Source organism: Papio anubis, chromosome 18, assembly GCF_008728515.1.
Source record: "Papio anubis isolate 15944 chromosome 18, Panubis1.0, whole genome shotgun sequence".
In the NCBI taxonomy this organism is placed as follows: Eukaryota; Metazoa; Chordata; class Mammalia; order Primates; family Cercopithecidae; genus Papio; species Papio anubis.
The window spans coordinates 52,380,513-52,400,541 of record NC_044993.1 but is presented as its reverse complement, the minus strand read 5'-3'; the positions used below and the strand labels follow the sequence as shown (position 1 = coordinate 52,400,541).

Here is a 20,029-nt window from a genome sequence, read left to right as displayed (position 1 = left end):
GTCTGGAGGACACCGTCCCTGTCCTGAGAGAGTCTAGAGCCCAGCAGAGAGGATTGACTGATAAACCAGAAACGGCACAAATGATTCATTATAATTGCCGCAAGTGCTCTGAAGAAGAAATACAAGACCATCTGAGTGTATATTATGACATGACTGACCTGGGGCTCATTTTCAGTGGGGAAGATGAGGTTCAAGGAAGGCTTTCCTGAGGAGGTGCTATTTAAGCTGAGACAGTAAGATGATGAACTAGAATGGAAGTATGACAGACGAAGTCTGTGGCTTCACTGCCTCATGGTGCCCCATAGAAAGGACAACCCTGGACAAGGGAAACCATCAAAATGGTCTTTCTGGGCCCCCAGATGCTCTCAGGAGGCATGTTACTTAGGGGCTTTGTTCCAGCATGGGAGGGAAGTAATGTGTATTAGCTTGAGCTGTGTGAATGAAAAAAGAAAAACTATCTCGAACACCCAATCTGCTCAAACTGTGACTTGAAAAGACTTTTTTAAGAGACAGCCACTTAAGTAGCTGGGCAACTCATTCTTTTGTTCACTGGCGGATGGCAAAACCTCAGAGCACAGTAGTGAGCATTTTGGTCAGACATGTCCCACACAGTTTTATCTGCACCCCGAAGTAGGATCCAGGATTTGCAGCGCATCCTTCCCTTATCCTTTCGCCCTCTTCCCTCTTTTCAAACTGGTGTGAGTTACTGGAGCTTGCAAAAGTACAAGAACTAAGGAATTCTGCTCTCTTGTTTTCTTGCTCTGAGCTTGGAAATACCCACCACATTGTTAAGCAAATGTTCTCTTTACCAGTGGTGGGTAAACACAGACATGAGTGAGTTTGCTGCTACACTTAATTTGAGATGTAGAAAATCAAAGCCACAGAGCAGGGTCAGTCAGCTTTAGGTCTGATTTATGAGCATTTAGAACTACAACAGAAAAAAAAAAACCAGGGATTATGAAGAGGTCAGCAGAGAGTCACTAAGAAAAAGTCCAACCAAACTAGACTTCCTTCCTTTCTGATTTTATTTATGTATTGATTGATTAATAGGTGTGTGTAGCTGGTAGGCTCAGTCAGGCTGGCCGGCAGTTGGTAAACAAAACTTCCTTTATTCACTGAGAGATTGCATGTCCAAAGTACTGAATATTAAAAGGTGAACCCAACAGAGCTCCTACCTTCAAAGTTCTTAACTTGAAGAGGGGAAGACGAAAGTTTGTTTGCTTTTTTAAAGACAAGGTATTGCTCTGTCATCTAGGCTGGAATGTAGCGGTGTGATCACAGCTCACAGATCACAGCAACCTCGACCACCTGGGGTCATGTGATTCTCCTGCCTCAGCCTTCCAAGTAGCTGGGACCACAGGCACATGCCACTGTGTCTGGCTAATTTTTAAATTTTTGTAGAGATGGGGGTCTCACTATGTTGCTGAGGCTGGTCTCAAACTCCTGGCCTCAAACAGTCCTCCCATCTTGGCTTCCCAAAATGCTGGGATTATAGGCGTGAGCCACCATGCCTGACCAAAGACAAAAGTAAGCACAACTTTACAATACAGTTTCCATCTCTGTGGAAACAGACCTTTTCTGCCTGGTTCCGAAGCTTGCTTCTTAGAACATAACAGATCCTCAGTAAATACTGATAGATGACAGATGGATGGGTGGATGGGTAGATGGATAAGTGAGTGGGTGGATGGATGGTTGGATGGATGGATGGATGGTTGGATGGATGGATGGATGGATGGATGGATGGATGGATGGATGGATGGATAGGTGAGTGGGTAGATGGGTAGGTAGATGGTTGGCTGGCTGGATGGATGGATAGATAGGTGAGTGGGTGGGTAGGTGGGTTGATGGATGGATGCCCAGACAGAAGCTATTGGAGAAGGCTTTATAAATGATGGATTTAAAAGGACAAGTGCAGGCAAATAGTCAAGAAGAGCCAGTCCAGACAAAGAACGTAACAATTACAAAGGAGTCACAAAATGAGTTTATTTAAGCTGTGTAGTGAAACTTTTCAAAGAAATCATTTTAATGGAAGTATTATCAGTATACTGGAGACAGTACATTTGTAGTAATTCTAGAAAGAAATGATGTGGACCTCAGCTGAGGCAATGGCTGTGGGGATGAGCAGAGGGAATAGATTTCAGGGATATTACAGCACAGAAGCAACAGGGCTTGACGGCCAATGTTAGCGAGAAGGGCCAGGGGGAAGTTAGATTGATATTTAGGTAGTGGCTTGGGCAGAGAGATGGAGGAATGCCAGGCTCAGAATTAGAGAATCCAAGGGCAGGGTATGTTTGGGGGAGAAGACCACTTCAATTTGGGACAGACCCAATTTGTTATGCCTTTGAGAAGTCAAGGTGAAAAGAAAGCATTCATTAGATGCTATGGACCTAGAGCTCAGGAGAGAATCTTGGGGGGTAATTGTAGACATGGAAATAAATGCCATCACCCAAGACCTGGGACAGAACCCTAAACATGCAAATGTTTAAGGGCTGAGTGGAAAGTTAAAGGAGAAAGAGAGGCAGAGAGGTAGGATCAGAAGCCAGAAAGAGTTGGCATCAGATAAATCAAGGAAGATAATTTTACAGAAGGTGTGACCAAAAGTAGCAAGTACAGTCGAGAGGTCAGGCAAGGTAGAGGGCAAAAGCATTCTCTGGTTTTGGCAGCCAAGAGGTCACCAGTGTTCTGTGCCAGAGACGTTTTCAGTGGAAGGAGTGGAACAGAAACCAAAGTACAATGGGTTAAATGGTGAATGGAAAATGAGGAAGTGGACATGGGTGGACCACTCACCCAGTGGAGTTGGGGACCAGGCCCTGGAGACTGGGGAGACTCCATGTCATTACAAATCCTGTTGTACCTTTTGATTCTAAAGCACATACCCAGACTTCATTTCACAAGTTCAATCTATGCCAAACAGGGATTAAGAGCTCTAATGGCTGAGATTCAAACCCCAGTTTTGCACGTTGGTTGTGTAATCTCTGACTCAGTGATCTCATCTGTAAAATAGGGATGATAATAATGATGTTACTTCATGGCTGGTGAGATTTTAATGAGTTGGTACATGTGAAACGCTTGGAAATGTGCTTGGCATATAGTAAGTGCTTAAAGTATATTGGCTTGGCTGGGCACAGTGGCTTACACCTGTAATCCCAGCACTTTGGGAGGTTGAGACGGGTGGATCACTTGTGCCTAGGAGATTTGAGACCGGCCTGGGCAATATGGTGACACCCCATCTCTACAAAAAATATAAAAATTAGCCAGCTGTGGTGGCACACACCTGTAGTCCTAGCTACTTGGGAGGTTGATGCGGGAGGATCGCTTGAACCCAAGAGGCAGAGATTGCAGTAAGCTGTGGCTGTGCCACTGCACTGCAGGCTGGGTGGCAGAGTGATACTCCATCACACACACACACACAAAAAACAGGATGTGTGTGTGTGTATGTATATATATATATATAGAGAGAGAGACTGTTACTATATATTTTTTAAGAAAAGAGGTGAAGAGAAGGAAAAATAACTGAGTGAAAAAGGAAAAAGAGGGGTTAGGGAAGGTTTCTATTGTCTTTTTTGACACCTCTCTCCTTTATGAATTATATATATACACACACACATATATGTATACACATGTATATTTATATTACACACTACTAGTACATTATATATAAAAGATACTATTAATAATTGTACATACATAAAGGATAGTGATTATTTGCCATATGTGTTGCAAGTATCTTTCCCAGTTTGTGGTTTTCTTTAGGGTACTTTTTCACATGCAAAATAGTGAATGTTTACATAGTCAAAGTCTTTGTTTTCTTCTTTAGTCATTATGTTAATGAGAGTTCTTCCTCTCTGAGACCAGATACTAAATTGAGTTTGCTTCCAGTTATTTTATTATTTCATGTAATATTTTAAGCCATCAGAATTGTTTTCACTGGGTACAGTGGCTCACACCTACAAGCCTAGTGCTTTGGGAGGCCAAAATGGGAGTTTACTGCCGCTCTGACCTTGTGGGTTCAAGCAATCCTCCCACCTCAGCCTCCCGGGTAGCTGGGATTACAGGTGTGAACCACCACACCTAGCTGATTATTGTATTTTTAGTGGAGATGGGGTTTCACCATGTTAGACAGGTCTCGAACTCCTGACCTCAAGTGACCCACCCTCCTCAGCCTCCCTAAGTGCTGGAATTACAAACATGAGCCACTACGCCCCGTCTATTGTTGTTATTGTTTAATTAAAATCCAATAGCCACTAGGTAGCACAGTGGGAATCTGATTTCAGATTTATTCGGACCCAAGCCCACATTCCTGACCCCTTAGCTAGCCCGCCTGGTGCTACCGGTTGTTTAGGAGTGAATGACCATTGACCATAACACGGTTCCTAGAGAAAAAGCCTTCTAGAAGGGCCCAGAATTCAATCCCCTTATGCCCGTGGTCAGAGGAGACCATCAGGATAGGGTCATGGGAGGGGCCCTGAGACAGCCTAGAGACTCAAAGCAAACAAAACTTCCTCAATAATGAGTCCAAGCTGGGCACAGCAGCTCATGCCTGTAATCTTTGGGAGGCCAAGGAGGGCAGATCACTTAAGGTCAGGAGTTCAAGACCAGCCTGGCCAACATGGTGAAACCCCATCTCTACTAAAAATACAAAGAAATTAGCCGGGCGTGGTGGCACACGCCTATAATCCCAGCTACTTGAGAGGCTAAGGCATGAGAATGGCTTAAACCCAGGAGGTGGAAGTTGCAGTGAGCCAAGATCATGCCACTGCACTCCAGCCTGGGCGACAGAGTGAGGCTCCATCTCCAAGAAAAAAAAAAAAAAAGTCCCTCCCAGGTCTGCATAGTTCAAGAAGAAAACCATCCACCTGTTTCATCCCCAGCCTGGCCATCCCTGCTGTCCCCTGCCTGGCAGAAGCAGCAGTCCATTCTGAGAAACAGGGGCAGAGCATGGAAACCAAGGGAAAGAAAGGCTCCGCACCCACCCCCAGAGCCCAGCTGCCACTTTGGCCTGTTGACTGGGGCTGGTAGACACCTCTACCATGCCCTCAGTGGCTGGGGGAGGAAGTCCTTTTTACTACTGGGAGAATCTCTCACTCAAACAAAGTTTTACCCAGAAATGTACACAATGGAAATAGAAATGCGGGATGAATGTAGTTGAGCCTGCGAGACAGACCAGCCTGGTTACCACCCACCCTTCTGTGATGGGCCCTAAAACAGGGTGCAGACAGAACAGAATTTGCAAACCGCTAAGCTGTGGCAAGGCAGGCAATCTTTCTGAGAAGGTGACTTGGGATTACTGGCTGGGACAAGAGTTACCACTGAAATGTGAGAACAATAGCCACCTTGTCTGAGAATAGCTTGGCTGGACTGACCATCTCACAGATGAGACATGATTATACTGGTTGGAAGTTCTCAAGGTTGCAAGAAGGTGGGAGCTGGCTCTCTAACCCCAGAAGCCGTGGGGGCTTTGATAAAGGCCCTCCTCTTGTCACCTGCCTGCCCCTTAGGCTCTGTTGCCATCTGGACTTTTCCCCTTAGCACTGTTTATACCTTAAAGAATGAGCTTGCTGGGTGCAGTGGCCCATACCTGTTATCCTAGCACTTTGGGAGTCTGAGGTGGGAGGATTACCTGAGCCCAGGAGGTCAAGGCTGCCATGAGCCATGATAGCACCATTGCACTCCAGCCTGGGTGACAGATCGAGACCCTGTCTGAGAGAGAGAGAGAGAGGGTGGTGACCTAAGGACTCCTATGCAATTGTCTCCTTCCCCCAAGATCTTCAGAAAGAAGCAGATAGAACCTGGTTTGATATAAATGGGCTCCATGTCCCACACATATACCTCTATACATACACATACATGCACACATACCTATGCGTGCACACACATACACACTTTTACATGCATAAGTGTATGCATAGATACACATACAAACTCACACATATGCACACATATACACACTCTTTTTTTGTGCGTCCCCAGGGGTCAGCTTAGAAGTCAAAATGTCTTCCTAGCCTCCACAAGCCAGCAGTTCTGGAAAACTGAAAGCTGGGTCGGAGGGAAGAGCATTCTGTCAAAGTTACTGCATTCGAGGTTTTGAGAATCTCAAGACCTACTCCACTCAGAACAGGAATTTCGCTCCATTTGCTCTACTTCTGGTTGCTTCAGAAAACAACCGGAACCTTCTAAGAGCTGTGAGTTTGATAAGCATCGTTGCAGAATGAAGGGCCATTGAGTACCCAGAAAGCGTTGAAATCCAAATGGTTTCTCATAATTGGTTTCCTGGAAGCAGCCCATGGGCTGGTTTTCAAGGTAGAGGGAGCCCCAGCCACCCCTGCTGGCTGCACACGGCTTGCCTAAGTGGACAGACCCCTCATCTGGATGCCAGGGTATTGTGCTTTCCTACCCCAGGCAGGTAGAGCCTGTAGCTGACACTCTAGACTCCAGGAACAGTTCAGCAGGACGGCGGGGCACCCAAAGGAACACGTCTGCCCAGGGATCCTGCTGCTTGAAGAAGCTTAGAGGATGGCAAGGAATTGTGACCTCCAGGAAGGCCACTGCTTGACATCTTTGCACCTCTGTGCCCAGCCCAGCCCTGGCGTGTACTAGAGGCCCTGCATGCATTTTCTACCCAGCTATTAAGTCTATTTATTCTGTACTGACATAGAAAGACACTCACCCTTGTTAGTGAGAAGGGCACGTTGCAGGGCAAAGTGAATGTGTGAGTCCATGTCTGTCTGTCTGAGATGCAGGATCTCATCTGTTAGTGCAGGCACTCTGGGAAAGAGGGGATGCCAGACAGCCACTTTCCCCTTTGTTTGCTGCTGTTGTTTAAACGGTTTTAAATGGGAATCGTCAATTGCCCAGGAGGTACTTGCAGTGAATTGAGGGAGACTAATGGGTCAGCAGATGAAATGCAATACAAACAGAAAGGGATTATAGCCAATTGAGATGGCTACAGTTTCCACCCGCCTCAAACCTCTTCATTCCTTCCCCCGCCCCCGCTTTTCATTCTTTCTTCAAAGTGAAAATAATTTTCTTCCCTCCCACAAATCTGCCATTCATTTTCTCTTTACCCCCATCTCCCCAACCAAAAAAATAAAAACGACTGTACATGGGCACGTGGATGCACACAGCATACAAACACACAGTTGTGATAAACTGGTCACGATTTATCTTCCATTGAGTTGCTGCCCTTAGAAGATGTTATCCTCCCCCCACCCCCATTTATGCTTGTTTGGCTTGGGTGGATTATTTATTTGCAGTGACAAATATTAAGCTAGAGCAAAATTTAGTCATCCGCAGTAAAACATCATTGAAGCCAGGTGCAGTGGCAGGAGCCTGTGGTCCCAGCTACTCGGGGAGGCTGAGGCAGGAGGGTCCCTTGAGCCTGGGAGGTGGAGGCTGCAGTGAGCCTTGATTGCACCACTGCACTCCACCCTGGGTGACAGAGTGAGACCCTCATCTCTAAAAAAAATAAAAATAAAAAATTATTGAATAAGGATTTTGAACTTTGAGTGACAATGCTGTTTACCTCCTCTGATGATCAGGGTAGCATTCTACTCTGTTGAACTTTCCTTGGCTTTTTTCTAAGAAAGTCAACATCTTTCAAGTCAGCTTCTGGGACCAGAAAACAAGGCAATGGGTCCTTCACCTGAGCAGGAATCCCAAGCGACTCATAGTCCCTGCTGCCCTTCCTTTCTCTCTCTCTTTCTTTCTCTTTCTTTCTTTCTTTCTCTCTCTCTTTCTTTCTCTCTTTCTTTCTTCTTTCTTTCTTTCTTTCTTTCTTTCTTTCTTTCTTTCTTTCTTTCTTTCTTTCTCTTTCTTTCTTTCTTTCTTTCTTTCTTTCTTTCTTTTTCTTTCTTTCTTTCTTCCTTTCTTTTCTTTCTTTCTTTCTCTCTCTTCTTTTCTCCTTCCTTCCTTCCTTCCCTCCTTTCCCCCTTCCCTCCTCTCTCTCTCTTTGTTTTCAAAATGGGGTCTTGCTCTGTCACCCAGGCTGGATTGCAGAATCATAGCTCACTGCAGCCTCAAACCCCGGACTGAAGCAATCCTCCCTCCTCAGTCTCCCAAAGTGCTGGGATTACATGCATGAGCAACTGTGCCTGGCCCCTGCTTATCTTTCTAATCCCTTCTCTCACCTCCCAGCGGATTCGCCAACTACAAATCCATTTCATTCAGACAATCAAATCCAAATTTCTCAGCTGGGCATGATTTGACCTCAACCTCCCTGTCTGACTTCATCTCCAGCAATTTCTCTATTTTGCCATTTTCAGCCACACCAGCCCCTCTTGCCTCAAGCCTTTCCTGTTTGCTCTACCCAGTCATCCTCTGTCCACTTCTTCATCTTCTTTTTTAAAGATAGAGTCTCACTCTGTTGCCTAGGCTGGAGTGCAGTGGTACGATGATGGCCCCCTGCAGCCTTGACCTCCTGGGCTCAAGTGATCCTTCCACTTCAGCCTCCCCAGTAGCTGTGACTACAGGTGTGTGTCACCATGCCTGGCTTCCTGTTCACTTCTTGACAAGACCAGCTCTTTCTTGCAGTTCCATGTTGAGCCCAACAGGTCCCTTTTTCAGAAATACCTTCCCCAATCACTCTATGGGCAAAACTGCCCATCTTCTCTTAACCCCTCCAGTTTCCCTACCCCATTTCATTAAACACCATCCAGATTTATCCAAAATCATCTTGTTTATTTAATTGCTTGCTGACCATCTATTTGTCCCACTGGAAGGTATGTTCCAGGACAGCAGGAACTTATCTGTCTTGATCATTGCTGATTTCAGTGTCCACCATAGTACCAGGCACCTAATAGGTGCTCACTAACTTTTCGTTAAATGAATGACCAAATAGCTTCTCAGCTCCCAAGGGTTGCTTGCAAAGTCCTCTGTCTGGTGCCCCCTGCAAAACCCTCCACCTGGGTCCTGGGGGACGACAGGGCTGAATGTGTGCTGCTGTGATTGCAGACAGAGTCCTTCAAGCTGAGTGAGCCCTACAGTCAGTGCACGGAGGATGGGAGTGACGTGCCAATCAGGAACATCTACAACGCTGCCTACTCGCTCCAGGTAACAGATTGCTGGGGGCACTCAGCCCTGGGTTTATGGCCTGGACCCAGGAGACAAAGTTATATCTAGGCTGGGGTGTGGCTTGCACCAGGAACTCTGGTGAGGATCCCTGGGGTTCATCCAGAGACCTCAAGAACAAATGATGCCAGCTGGTTCCAGTCCTCTGCAGTTCATCTGTAACCAGAGCTTAATTGATTCACCGAGGTTTCTGTGGAACTCAATGTACAGCTGAGACAGATACACCTCCTAAATAGGCCTTGGCAAGGGAGGAACAGGAGAGAAGCTGTCTGAGAGAGACACTGGCCGAAGGGTCAAGAGCATGGCTTCCAGGCCTGCTGGTGTCCCTCACTTGATGATGGCCTTGGACCAGCTGGGTTCCCCTCAGCAACCACAAGGGGAGGTGGGATTGGATCAGCGGCTGCTAATTTGCAGCTCCCAGTCGCCTTCCAGGTGGCATACCCAGTTTTTCAAGAGCCTGGTTGGTGTTTAAAAGTCAGAGAATTTCACAAGAAAATCCAGATTTCCAGTCTCTCGAAAAAATGAAACGATACGGCAGCATTGAGCCCATATTTCCTGCAGGATAAACAGTGGGTGTAGCCACCCCAATAAATGAAGCAGGTGTTCTCTGGCTCCCACAGTTTTCACCACCCCTCCGTATGTCACTTACATCACTGTCTCCTGTAGACATTTGACTTTTTAACACTTAAGTGAGACGATCTGTTCTGCCTCCTCTCACATTCTGGGAATTTATAGTTCACCTCCTACCAGGATACCCCAGAGAGTCCATGAAAATCAGTCCAGCAGAACAAAAGGACCAGAAACCTTCAGCACTGAGTCTGCCAACCTAGATAAGAGCTGAGTTGAGAGGTGATGTAGACAATGAGTAAAAGAGGACTTTTGGGCCAGGCGCGGTGGCTCATGCCTGTAATCCCAGCACTTTGGGGGGCAAAGGTAGGAAGATCACTTGAGCCCAGGAGTTTGAGACCAGCCTGGGCAACATAGCAAGACCTTGCCTCTGAAAAAAAAAAGTTTTTAATTAGCTGGGCATACTGGTGCACACCTGTAATCTCAGCTATAAGGCAGGCTGAGGAGAGAGGATCCCGTGAGCCTAAGGGTTCAAGGCTACAGTAAGCCATGATCACACCACTGTACTTCAGCCTGAGTAAGAGAGCAAGACCCTGTCTCTAAAAATAAAAAAAGTGAGCTCATCAGAAAGATACTTCTGGATGGTATTTAGTGAGAGCTACCATGCACACACACACCTTACATGTATCAATTCATTTCATGCTCACAACTTCATGAAGTTGATATTATTATAAAGAAAGCAAAGCATCTGAGAGGTTAAGTAACTTGCCTGATGCCAAACAGTAGATAAGTAGCAAAGCTGGGATTTGACCTGAATAGCCTGCCTTCAGGAACTCTGCTATTAGCTTTTATGCTATAAGCTCCATGGATATTGTGGTAGCTTATGATCCATGAAGACCCAACGTGGAGGGCTTGGGCTTGAGAATAGGAACACTGGGACTGTGTTCATTTCTCTCTGTTTCTGGAGGACTCCTCCAATTTTCCCATTTAACTTTGTGTTGGCACCCACATGATGGAAAATGACCACTCCAGCCCCAGCTCAGCCCAATCTCCATGTCTCAGTTAGTCTAAATTCTTAATACATTGGCCAGGTGTGGCGGCTCATGCCTATAATCCCAGCACTTTGGAAGGCCAAAGTGGGAGAATCACTTGAGGTCAGGAGTTCAAGACCAGCCTGGCCAACATGGTGAAACCCCGTCTCTACCAAAAATACAAAAACTTAGCTGGGCATGGTGGTGCACATCTGTAATCACAGCTACTTGGGAGGCTGAGGTGGGAAGATCGCTTAAGCCCGGGAAGCAGAGGTTGCAGTGAGCTGAGATCGTGCCACTGCACTCCAGCCTGGGCAACAGAGCAATACTGTCTCAAAATAGGTAAATAAATAAAAATAATAAATAAATTTTTAATATATCTTCCAGCTTGGGCCCTTTGCAGTTCCGGGACCATGCCCAGCCCAGTTGGCATAAGGGGCAGGTTCATGTGGTTGACCAAGGCTGAGGGAGGCTGACCCCCTGGGCTGAAGGGTGTGCAGGGAACTCCCTGACATCCCTGTGCAAAGACATGAATGTCATCCCTGGGTCTCCTCTTTCAGATCTGCCTTCATTCATGCTTCCAGACGAAGATGGTGGAGAAATGTGGGTGTGCCCAGTACAGCCAGCCTCTACCTCCCGCAGCCAACTACTGCAACTACCAGCAACACCCCAACTGGAGTGAGTGAGACCCAGCCCCAGCCTTGCATGCCCCAGGACCAGGGTCAGCCTAGCCCTGGCAATAGGCACTCATGGGACTCCAACCCTCTTTCCTTTTGCATGAGGGAGGTATTGGTTGAGAGCCATTTAACTAGAGTTTTACTTCTGTTGTCAAGCCTGCCTTGAATTATACTTTGCAACTGACCACCTTAGTCAACTCCAGAAGGTAGGAATGGGTCGATATTACCTTTTCACAGAATAGATAACCAAGACCCAGAAAGGCTAGACGGCTTGCCCAAGGTCACACAGCCAGAAAGGAACAGAGCTGGATCCAAACCAAGGGCGATCTGACCTTCAACTCACACCCTTAACCACCACTGCTTTCTGTTTCCCAACATCACAAGGCAGTGTGTGTTTCCAGAGAGCCAGTGTTGGTAGAAAGTGGGAGGAGAAATCATTAAAATGAGACTGCGGGGCTGTCCTTGGTGACCCGGGGATGCCCAGGAAGGGTCCTGTGGCTTTTTCAAAGCTCACGCTGCCCTCTCCCTTGTCCCTCAGTGTATTGTTACTACCAACTGCATCGAGCCTTTGTCCAGGAAGAGCTGGGCTGCCAGTCTGTGTGCAAGGAAGCCTGCAGGTATGTGGACCCCAAGGGGTGAGATGGGCAGCTGGGTTGGGTTGGGCTACCTACACTCATACTGTCCCCTCCTCCCTTAGCTTTAAGGAGTGGACACTAACCACGAGCCTGGCACAATGGCCATCTGTGGTTTCGGAGGTAAGTTCTTCTGCCCACCCTTCCCCACTCAAGCCCCCAGCCTGGAGCCCCACTGACATTTTTGCTGTGTCCTCTGGCCTGGGACATGGTCCAAGGGGAAGAGAGCTACCTTGCGGAGGCTGGGGAACAAGTTGGGGAGCCTGAGGGCGGGAGGCTGGCCCTGGCCTCTTGGGCATCCTCAGACCCACTCTTTCTCTCTCCATTGTAGAAGTGGTTGCTGCCTGTTCTCACTTGGGACCAAGGCCGGCAAATAAACAAAAAGCTCAACAAGTAAGTTTCCTCTACCCTGTTCCTCTGCTCTGGCCGCCACAGCCCCCAGTCTTCTCACCTGCTTCCATATGCGTATGGGTATGGCCAAATCTCTTTTTTTTTTTTTTTGAGACAGAGTCTTACTCTGTCACCCAGGCTGGAGTGCAGTGGTGTGATCTCAGCTCACTGTAACTTCCGCCTCCTGGGTTTCAGCAATCCTCCTGCCTCAGCCTCCCAAGTACCTGGGATTATAGGTGTGCAACATCACACCCGGCTAATTATATATTTTTAGCAGAGATGGGATTTCACCATATTGGCCAGGCTGGTCTTGAACTCCTGACCTCAAGTGATCCATCTCCCTCAGCCTTCCAAAGTGCTGGGATTACAGGCAGGAGCCACTGAGCCTGCCCCCCTCTTCTTTTCATTCACTCACTCATTCATTTCCTCAAAGCTAGGAGACAGTGAACTCGCATCTGTGAATCATGCCGTGTGAACTCACATTTCTCTAAGCCATCACTATCTCCCTCATGCCCACTGCTGGGCCTGCCCACTGTGAGAGCCAATCTGGCCACTCTGGCTTCCAACATTCATAGAGCACCCCCTAGGTGCCAGGTGCTGTGTGAGGTGCTGGAGAAACCAGGACAATCAAGCAGACATGGTCTCTGCCCCCCAAGGTACTTACACTCTAATGATAAAATAGACTTTGACCAAGCAATTGCAAACCATTAAACCAAGTGTTGCAAACTGATGACTGATCCTTGGCACAAATCTAGCCTCATGAACGCAACCCATTATTTCCAGCTTTTCCTGAAAGTTCAAAAGTTCTGGCAAGAACGACCCTCCACTGTTTTGTAGCACCGAAGAGCTGAGTAATACCTGCTCCTTTGGAATGAGTCATGGTCCAGTTTGCCATCGTCCTATCGAGAGGCAGTTTAGTGCGATGGTTAAGAGCATGGACTTTGAAGCCAAATCTAAATGAGTTGGAGTACTGGCTCAGCCGATTATCGACAGTGTAGTCTTGGACAAGTTCCTTAACCAATCTGCATCTCCGTTTCCACATCTGTGAAATGAGGATGATGAAACTATACATACCTGCCTCACAGGGCTGTTGGGAGAATTCAGTGAGTTAATTCACATAAAGTTCTTACGACAGTGCTTGGCAACATAGGAAGTGCCCCATAAATGCTCATTGCCATTGTGCCTATTATCATATTACGTCAACTACCCTGCTCATGTACATTACTTGTACATACTTGAGATTGCTATCAAACAATTACAAATGTCGACGTTTAATGAAGAACAGGGTATAATGGCAGTATGGCTGGGTCGACTGACTTAATCTGGAAGCTGGGGAGCAGTTATTGAGTGAATGAATGACCTGAGGACCAGTTCCAGGCTGGAGATATGCTCTGGGGTGTAGACGGAGCCCTTATGGGCCAGGTTCTGATACCTCCAAGGAGCTCAGTGCCTTGACTGTGCTGCCAGCTTGGGTAGGAGGGAGACAGCCATGCTGAGGACTGGTGATCTGGTAGGACGCCAAGGCTCTTGACTCACCTGTTGGAATTTTGCAGGACAGACTTGGCAAAACTCTTGATATTCTACAAAGACCTGAACCAGAGATCCATCATGGAGAGCCCAGCCAACAGTGTGAGTAGAGTGGCTTCCTTCCAGGACCTGTCCTGGGCCTATGTCTCTTGTCATTGACACTGGGGAAAGGTGTCCTGCATGCCCTTAGGCAGCAGAGAACTGACCCAGGGCCCTTGGAGTGTTGGTGGAGATCAGAGTGCCGTGGTGGAGGTCTGGGACTATGTCAGAGTGTCCTCACTTTGGGGGCAGATGTGAGCATCTGCCTGGCCTTGGGGAGCAGAATCAGGGAAAGGGGTTCCAGCCTGCTCTAGGAAGGCTGCTGTAGGCTAGGGTCTCAGGTCAGAACACACAGAGTAAAAGGAGACAGGAAGCCTGCCTGCTTCTTCCTCCCAGTCTGTGCAGGGTCAGGGCTGACCCGTGGCTCCCTTGGGAATCAGGGTTCCTGTGTGAGACCAACTTGTGGGGAGGTCCCTCTTGATGAGACTTATGTGGCTTGGCCTCTCTTGCAGATTGAGATGCTTCTGTCCAACTTCGGTGGCCAGCTGGGCCTGTGGATGAGCTGCTCTGTTGTCTGTGTCATTGAGATCATTGAGGTCTTCTTCATCGACTTCTTCTCTATCATTGCCCGCCGCCAGTGGCAGAAAGCCAAGGAGTGGTGGGCTCGGAAGCAGGCTCCCCCCTGTCCAGAAGCTCCCCGCAGCCCACAGGGCCAGGACAACCCAGCCCTGGATATAGACAATGACCTACCCACTTTCAACTCTGCTTTGCACCTGCCTCCAGCCCTAGGAACCCAAGTGCCCGGCACACCGCCCCCCAAATACAATACCTTGCGCTTGGAGAGGGCCTTTTCCAACCAGCTCACAGATACCCAGATACTAGATGAGCTCTGAGTCAGGGATGAGAAGACAGATCTAGTCAGGACCACCAGCCATGGTCTAAGGACCACCAGCCACGGTCTAAGGACCACCAGCCACGGTCTAAGGACATGGACCGTGTGCCCCCAGATGTGCGCACAGGGGACCCTCTGCCCCATTCTGGGCTTTTCAGAGACTCCAACCAAAAAGCCTGCTTTAAACCGCAAGATGGGGCCTGGACATGTGCAGGAAGACCCATCGGGTACTACGCAGCAACACTCACAACTATCCAGGCTGAGATATATCCTGGGACCTGAACTATTAGCACGTCAGTAGAGACTGGGGGCCGAGGCAGTGGTGCCGGCCCAAGCGAAGGCGAGTGAGGGCTGATGCAGCTCTTTGCAGGTCTTGAGAGGGAAGGACTCTTCCAAAGCCCCAAAGCCGAGGGTTTCACCCGCACTGCCAGCCTGGGTCGGGGCCCAAGGATGTGACCTTGAGTATCAAGGCTGGACAGCTACTGCCGGATGCCAAAGATAGGAGAAAGTGCCAGCCCTGAAGCCGGAGCCGTTTGTGAATAAACTGTTCTTCTTCGTCACTGACACTGGGGAAAGGTGTCCTCCATGCCCTCAGGCAGCAGAGAACTGGCCCAGGGCCCTTGGGGTGTTGGTGGAGATCAGAGTGCTGTGGTGGAGGTCTGGGACTATGTCAGAGTGTCCTCACTTTGGGGCAGGGGTGGGCCCAGGAGATGGATCTGATTATCCCATTTTGTAGATGAAGAAACTGAGGCACAGAAAGATTAAGTTACTGGCCCAAGGTGACACAGTGAGGAGGTGGCAGAGCTAGGATTTGAACCCAGACAATCTGACTCCACGATTTTGCATCCAATTTGTGTCTGTACCTTTTAAAGGGTGAGGCCCATGTCACTTTGGGTGGGAAGACGGGGAGCATGGTGGGCCATGCTCTGGGCAGCTATTCCAAGACAGAGCTGACCCCCCCAACACCAATGGCCTGTCCCTCACCAACAAGCCAACTGCGACAGATGACCCACTTCATATCACATTCACATCTTCCCACCCGAAAATGGCTAACAGGTATTAAATCCTTGGTTGGTGTTTAAAGCCAACCCAAGAAAAGGTGTTAGGTACTGTTTTAAGCACCTAGATAGGTTAGCATAGGGGACTGCAAATGGTGTTCTGCAAACGAAATTCTGTTTTTGACCATGAACTAAAATTTTTATTTTATTTTATTTTATTTTATTTTATTTTTTATTTTTTGTAGAAATAGGATCTCACTATGTTGCCCAGGCTGTTCTTGAACTCCTGGCCTCAAATGATCTTCCCACCTCAGCCTCTCAAAGTGCGGGGATTACAGGCACAAGCCACCGTGCCCAGCCAAGAATTTTTATTTTTGCTTTTAAATAGCAAAAGAAGAAGATTCTGTAACTCATGAAAATGATATGAGATTCGACTTTGAGTGTCTATAAATAAAGTTTTGTTGGTACACAGCCACATCCATTTGTTCAAGTTTTGTTTACGGCCATTCATTGCACTACAGTGGCAGAGCTGAGTAGCTACAACCCAAACCCTAAAATATTTTCCCTTTGGCCCTTTACAGAAAACTGTGCTGACCCTTGGATGAGCACATTCGATGGATATGATTATCCCATTTTGTGGATGAAGGAACTGACGCATAAAAGATTAGGTTACTTGCCTAAGGTGACACAGCTAGGAGGTTGCTGAGCTGGGATTTGACCCCAGACAGTCTGACTCCAGAGCTGGTGCCTTTTATCGCTCCATTATTTTGCAGCCAATCTGGTCTGTACCTTTGAAGGATGAGGCTTCATCCTTTATTTTGGGTGGGAAGGGGGAGAGGCTAAATACCCTGGCTCTAGGGCTGAAGGAAGTCCTTCATCTATGATTGGCGAAGGTCCACAATTCAGGACTAATTCCCTTCATGAGAATGGCTGCTAGTAAGGGCAAGAGTCTTGGTAAAAGAGAGGACTGTAGGGACCCTGTCTGGACCTGGGCACCCCTGGTTCAACTCAACCCAACCCCAGGCCTGTGACTAGAGTAAGCCTCTGCCCTACGTGGTGTTTCCACTAGACCTCATGGGGCAGGGCATTGCCAGCAGGTATGCCAGTCAGCAAGGAGGAGGTCATGGTGACCCCAGACTGGAGGGAGCTCCCCCATGCAGTGGGCTCAGGAGCCAGGCCCATGCAGGTGGGGATTGGGTTACAGAGGCCGTGAGCCTGGCTCTCATCCACGCTGGGCTCTGGTGGCTATAGCCGGTGCCGACAGGGAACTTGCAGCGGATGCCTACCTGGGCACAACGCAGACAGGAGCTTCCTCGTCCTCCTCCATGGTGGGGGCAGGAGGTGCCCTCAGATTCATGGAACTGGCCAGCCTCTGCCTGATGGAGGAACACTTCTAGTGAGGCTTGCCAAAGGCAAGGCCACGAGAATCCAAAGCCAACAGCTGCTCGACTCTCCCCAAGCACACAGGCGTGCACACCCAGCAAGCTCTAGCTGTCTCCATTCTTGTTTGGCTCTTACAGTGTCCAGCATTTCCTTGCCTCCTTTCCCACTTCACCCTTCCAGGCCAACTGCAAATGTCAGCGCCTCTGTAAAGTTTTCCCTGATCCTCTTCCCTTGCCCCAAGAAGTTGGAGCTTCCACCATTATACAGCTTTCATACATATGTGTGTGTATATATATATATATATGAAACAGGCAAGGTCTTGCCTCTGTCTCCCAGGCTGGAGCACAGTGGCATGATCATAGCTCACTGCAGCCTTGACCTCCTGCCTCAGCCTCCTGAGTAGCTGGGATTACAAGCGCATGTCACGACCCATGGCTGGTATTTAAATTTTTTATAGAGACAAGATCTGACTATGTTGTCCAGGCTGGTCTTGAACTCCTGGACTTGAAACAATCATCGCTCACTGCAGCCTCAGCCTCCTAGGCTAAAGCAATCCTCCTGCCTCAGCTTCCCAGGTAGCTATAACTACAGAAGCACATCATTATGCCTGGCTAATTTTTTTAAATTTTTTGTAGAGATGGGTTCCTATTATGTTGCCCAGGCTAGTTTCAAACTCCTGGCCTCAAGCTATCCTCCCATGTAAGCCTCCCAAAGTACTGGGATTACAGGATGAGCCATGGTGCCTGGCCCTGTATAAATTTTTTCCTACATCTGTCTCTATCATTAGACTATGAGCTCTGCAGGGGCAGGAATTGTGTCTTATCTCTTTGTCCCTAGATGGGGACAGGACAGAGTACAGTGTTGGCATTTAGGAAAAGTTTGTGGCACTTACAAAAACAGCAACAATACTAACAATGGCTAACATGCATTTAGCTCTTACAGTTTGCCAGGGATTCTGCTAAGCACTTCACACACATCAGTTTGTGTAATTCTAACAGCTCAGGAACTCATAAATAAAGAAATGGAGGCCGAATGTGGTGGCTTACAACTATAATCCCAGCACTTTGGGAGGCCAAGGTGGGCAGATTGCTTGAGCTCAGGAATTTGAGACCAGCCTGGGCAACATGGCAAAACCCCATCTCTACAAAAAATACAAAAAATATCTGGGCATGATGGTAGTACACGCCTGTAGTCCCAGCAGCTACTCAGGACGCTGAGGCAGGAGGATCTCTCGAGCCCAGGAGGTTGAGGCTGCAATGAACTGAGACTGTGCCACCGCACTGCAGCCTCGGGAACAGAGAGAGATCCTATCTAAAAAATAAATAAAATAAAACAAATAAAGAAAAGAAAAGAAAGGAAAAGAGAAGAGAAGAGAAGAAAAGAAAAGAAAAGAACAGAACAGAAAAGAAAAGAAAAGAAAAGAAAAGAAAAGAAAAGAAAAGAAAAGAAAAGAAAAGAAAAGGAGTCACAAAGAGTTCTCATGGCCACACTGCTAATAACTGATGTGCCCAGGCTAGCAGGCAGAGCCAATGCGCTTAAGCACTGTGCAAACTGCCTTTCAGATAGAAGCTTTTCCCCAGAGGCTAAGTGTGTCTTCCCCTGAAGTTTTCTCCAGCCCTCTTTAGCTTCAGATCCAGCCTGCTCAGCTGAGGGGCCTTCTCTTCCCAGGACAAAGGTGAGGACGGAGTAGAACAACTTCATTCCAAGACCCTTTCATAAGCAACTGCCATGGCCAGGAGTTACTGATTCCAAGGGACAACGACTCCATTTGTAAGTCACAGGAATGCCTGTTCTTAATGTACCCCTGGTCTTCTCAAATGGAGCCACCACCCTCACTGCTTCTCGGAGGGTCACTGAATCCCAGACCCTAGTGTCCTGCCACCCATGGACCACCTCCCTGATGAACAGAGGCACTGCAGACTCAGCCCATGTCTTGCGAACCTGCACAAGGGAAAATATTAGATAAACATGCCAATCTCTTCTGGGGTTAAAAACTCAGGAGAGAGGTCTGGGCTAGATGGAGACATGGGCGTCATCCAGGCAGGACAAAGCCAGGGGTGTGGTTTAGGTCACCATGGAGGGAAGCAGATCAGAAGAGGAGCAAAGGGTTTGGTGCGGTGGCACACACCTGTAATCCCAGCACTTTGGGAGGCCAAGGCAGGAAGATTGCTTGAGCCCAGGAGTTAGGGGCTGCAGTGACCCATGAGTCTGTCACTGTACTCCAGCCTGGGCAACACAGCAAGATCCTCATCTTGAAAAAAATAAAGCAGAGGAAAGAGTCAAAGATGGAGACTCCAAGACTCTGACGTTTAAGAAGGATCCTTAATAAGGACAAAAGGTGAAGTGACAGGAAACTCCCTCCTTTTCATGAATCTCCCTTCTCCCAGCTGTCCTTCCTCCTTCCCTACTCCAGGCTATGCCAGGAGAATGTCTCCGTAGTGCAGACTGGACCACAACACCTCCTGCTTAGACACTTCTTGGCAGTGCCCCATCCGCCCCATCACACCTTGGCCATGTTTCTCAAGTTGCAGGACTCACCCTATGGTGATAATTTTAGGCAGCACACAGACTTATCTGCAACTCTGAATGGTTCCCTCTGTCTTCCTCCACTCACCCTCCACTCATTCATGCATCCTTCAAGACCAGATGCAAATGTCACTCTCTCTATATGGTCTTCCCTTGCCCCAGCAAGTTGGAGCATCAAATATCATTGACTAACAGAATACGAAAGCTAGTCCATTTTCCAATGTGCAAGAACAAAGTTCCAGCCAGGTGTGGTGGCTCATGCCTATAATCCCAGCACTTTGGGAGGCCGAGGCAGGAGGAT

The 20,029-nt window shown here is 48.1% G+C and overlaps 1 protein-coding gene across 1 annotated transcript in view; it reads left to right on the top strand.

Annotated features, from left to right (window-relative positions):
- SCNN1G (sodium channel epithelial 1 gamma subunit) overlaps positions 1-16,294 on the top strand; it is a 31,529-nt gene extending 15,235 nt beyond the window's left edge. Inside the window, exons 6-12 of the mRNA XM_031658398.1 lie at positions 8,950-9,048; positions 11,225-11,342; positions 11,880-11,958; positions 12,039-12,096; positions 12,305-12,366; positions 13,917-13,992; positions 14,442-16,294. Of these exons, the coding sequence (XP_031514258.1) occupies positions 8,950-9,048; positions 11,225-11,342; positions 11,880-11,958; positions 12,039-12,096; positions 12,305-12,366; positions 13,917-13,992; positions 14,442-14,822 (873 nt within the window). The 3' untranslated portion in view covers positions 14,823-16,294. The remainder of the gene's footprint in view (positions 1-8,949; positions 9,049-11,224; positions 11,343-11,879; positions 11,959-12,038; positions 12,097-12,304; positions 12,367-13,916; positions 13,993-14,441) is intronic.
- The last annotated feature ends 3,735 nt before the right edge of the window (positions 16,295-20,029 follow it).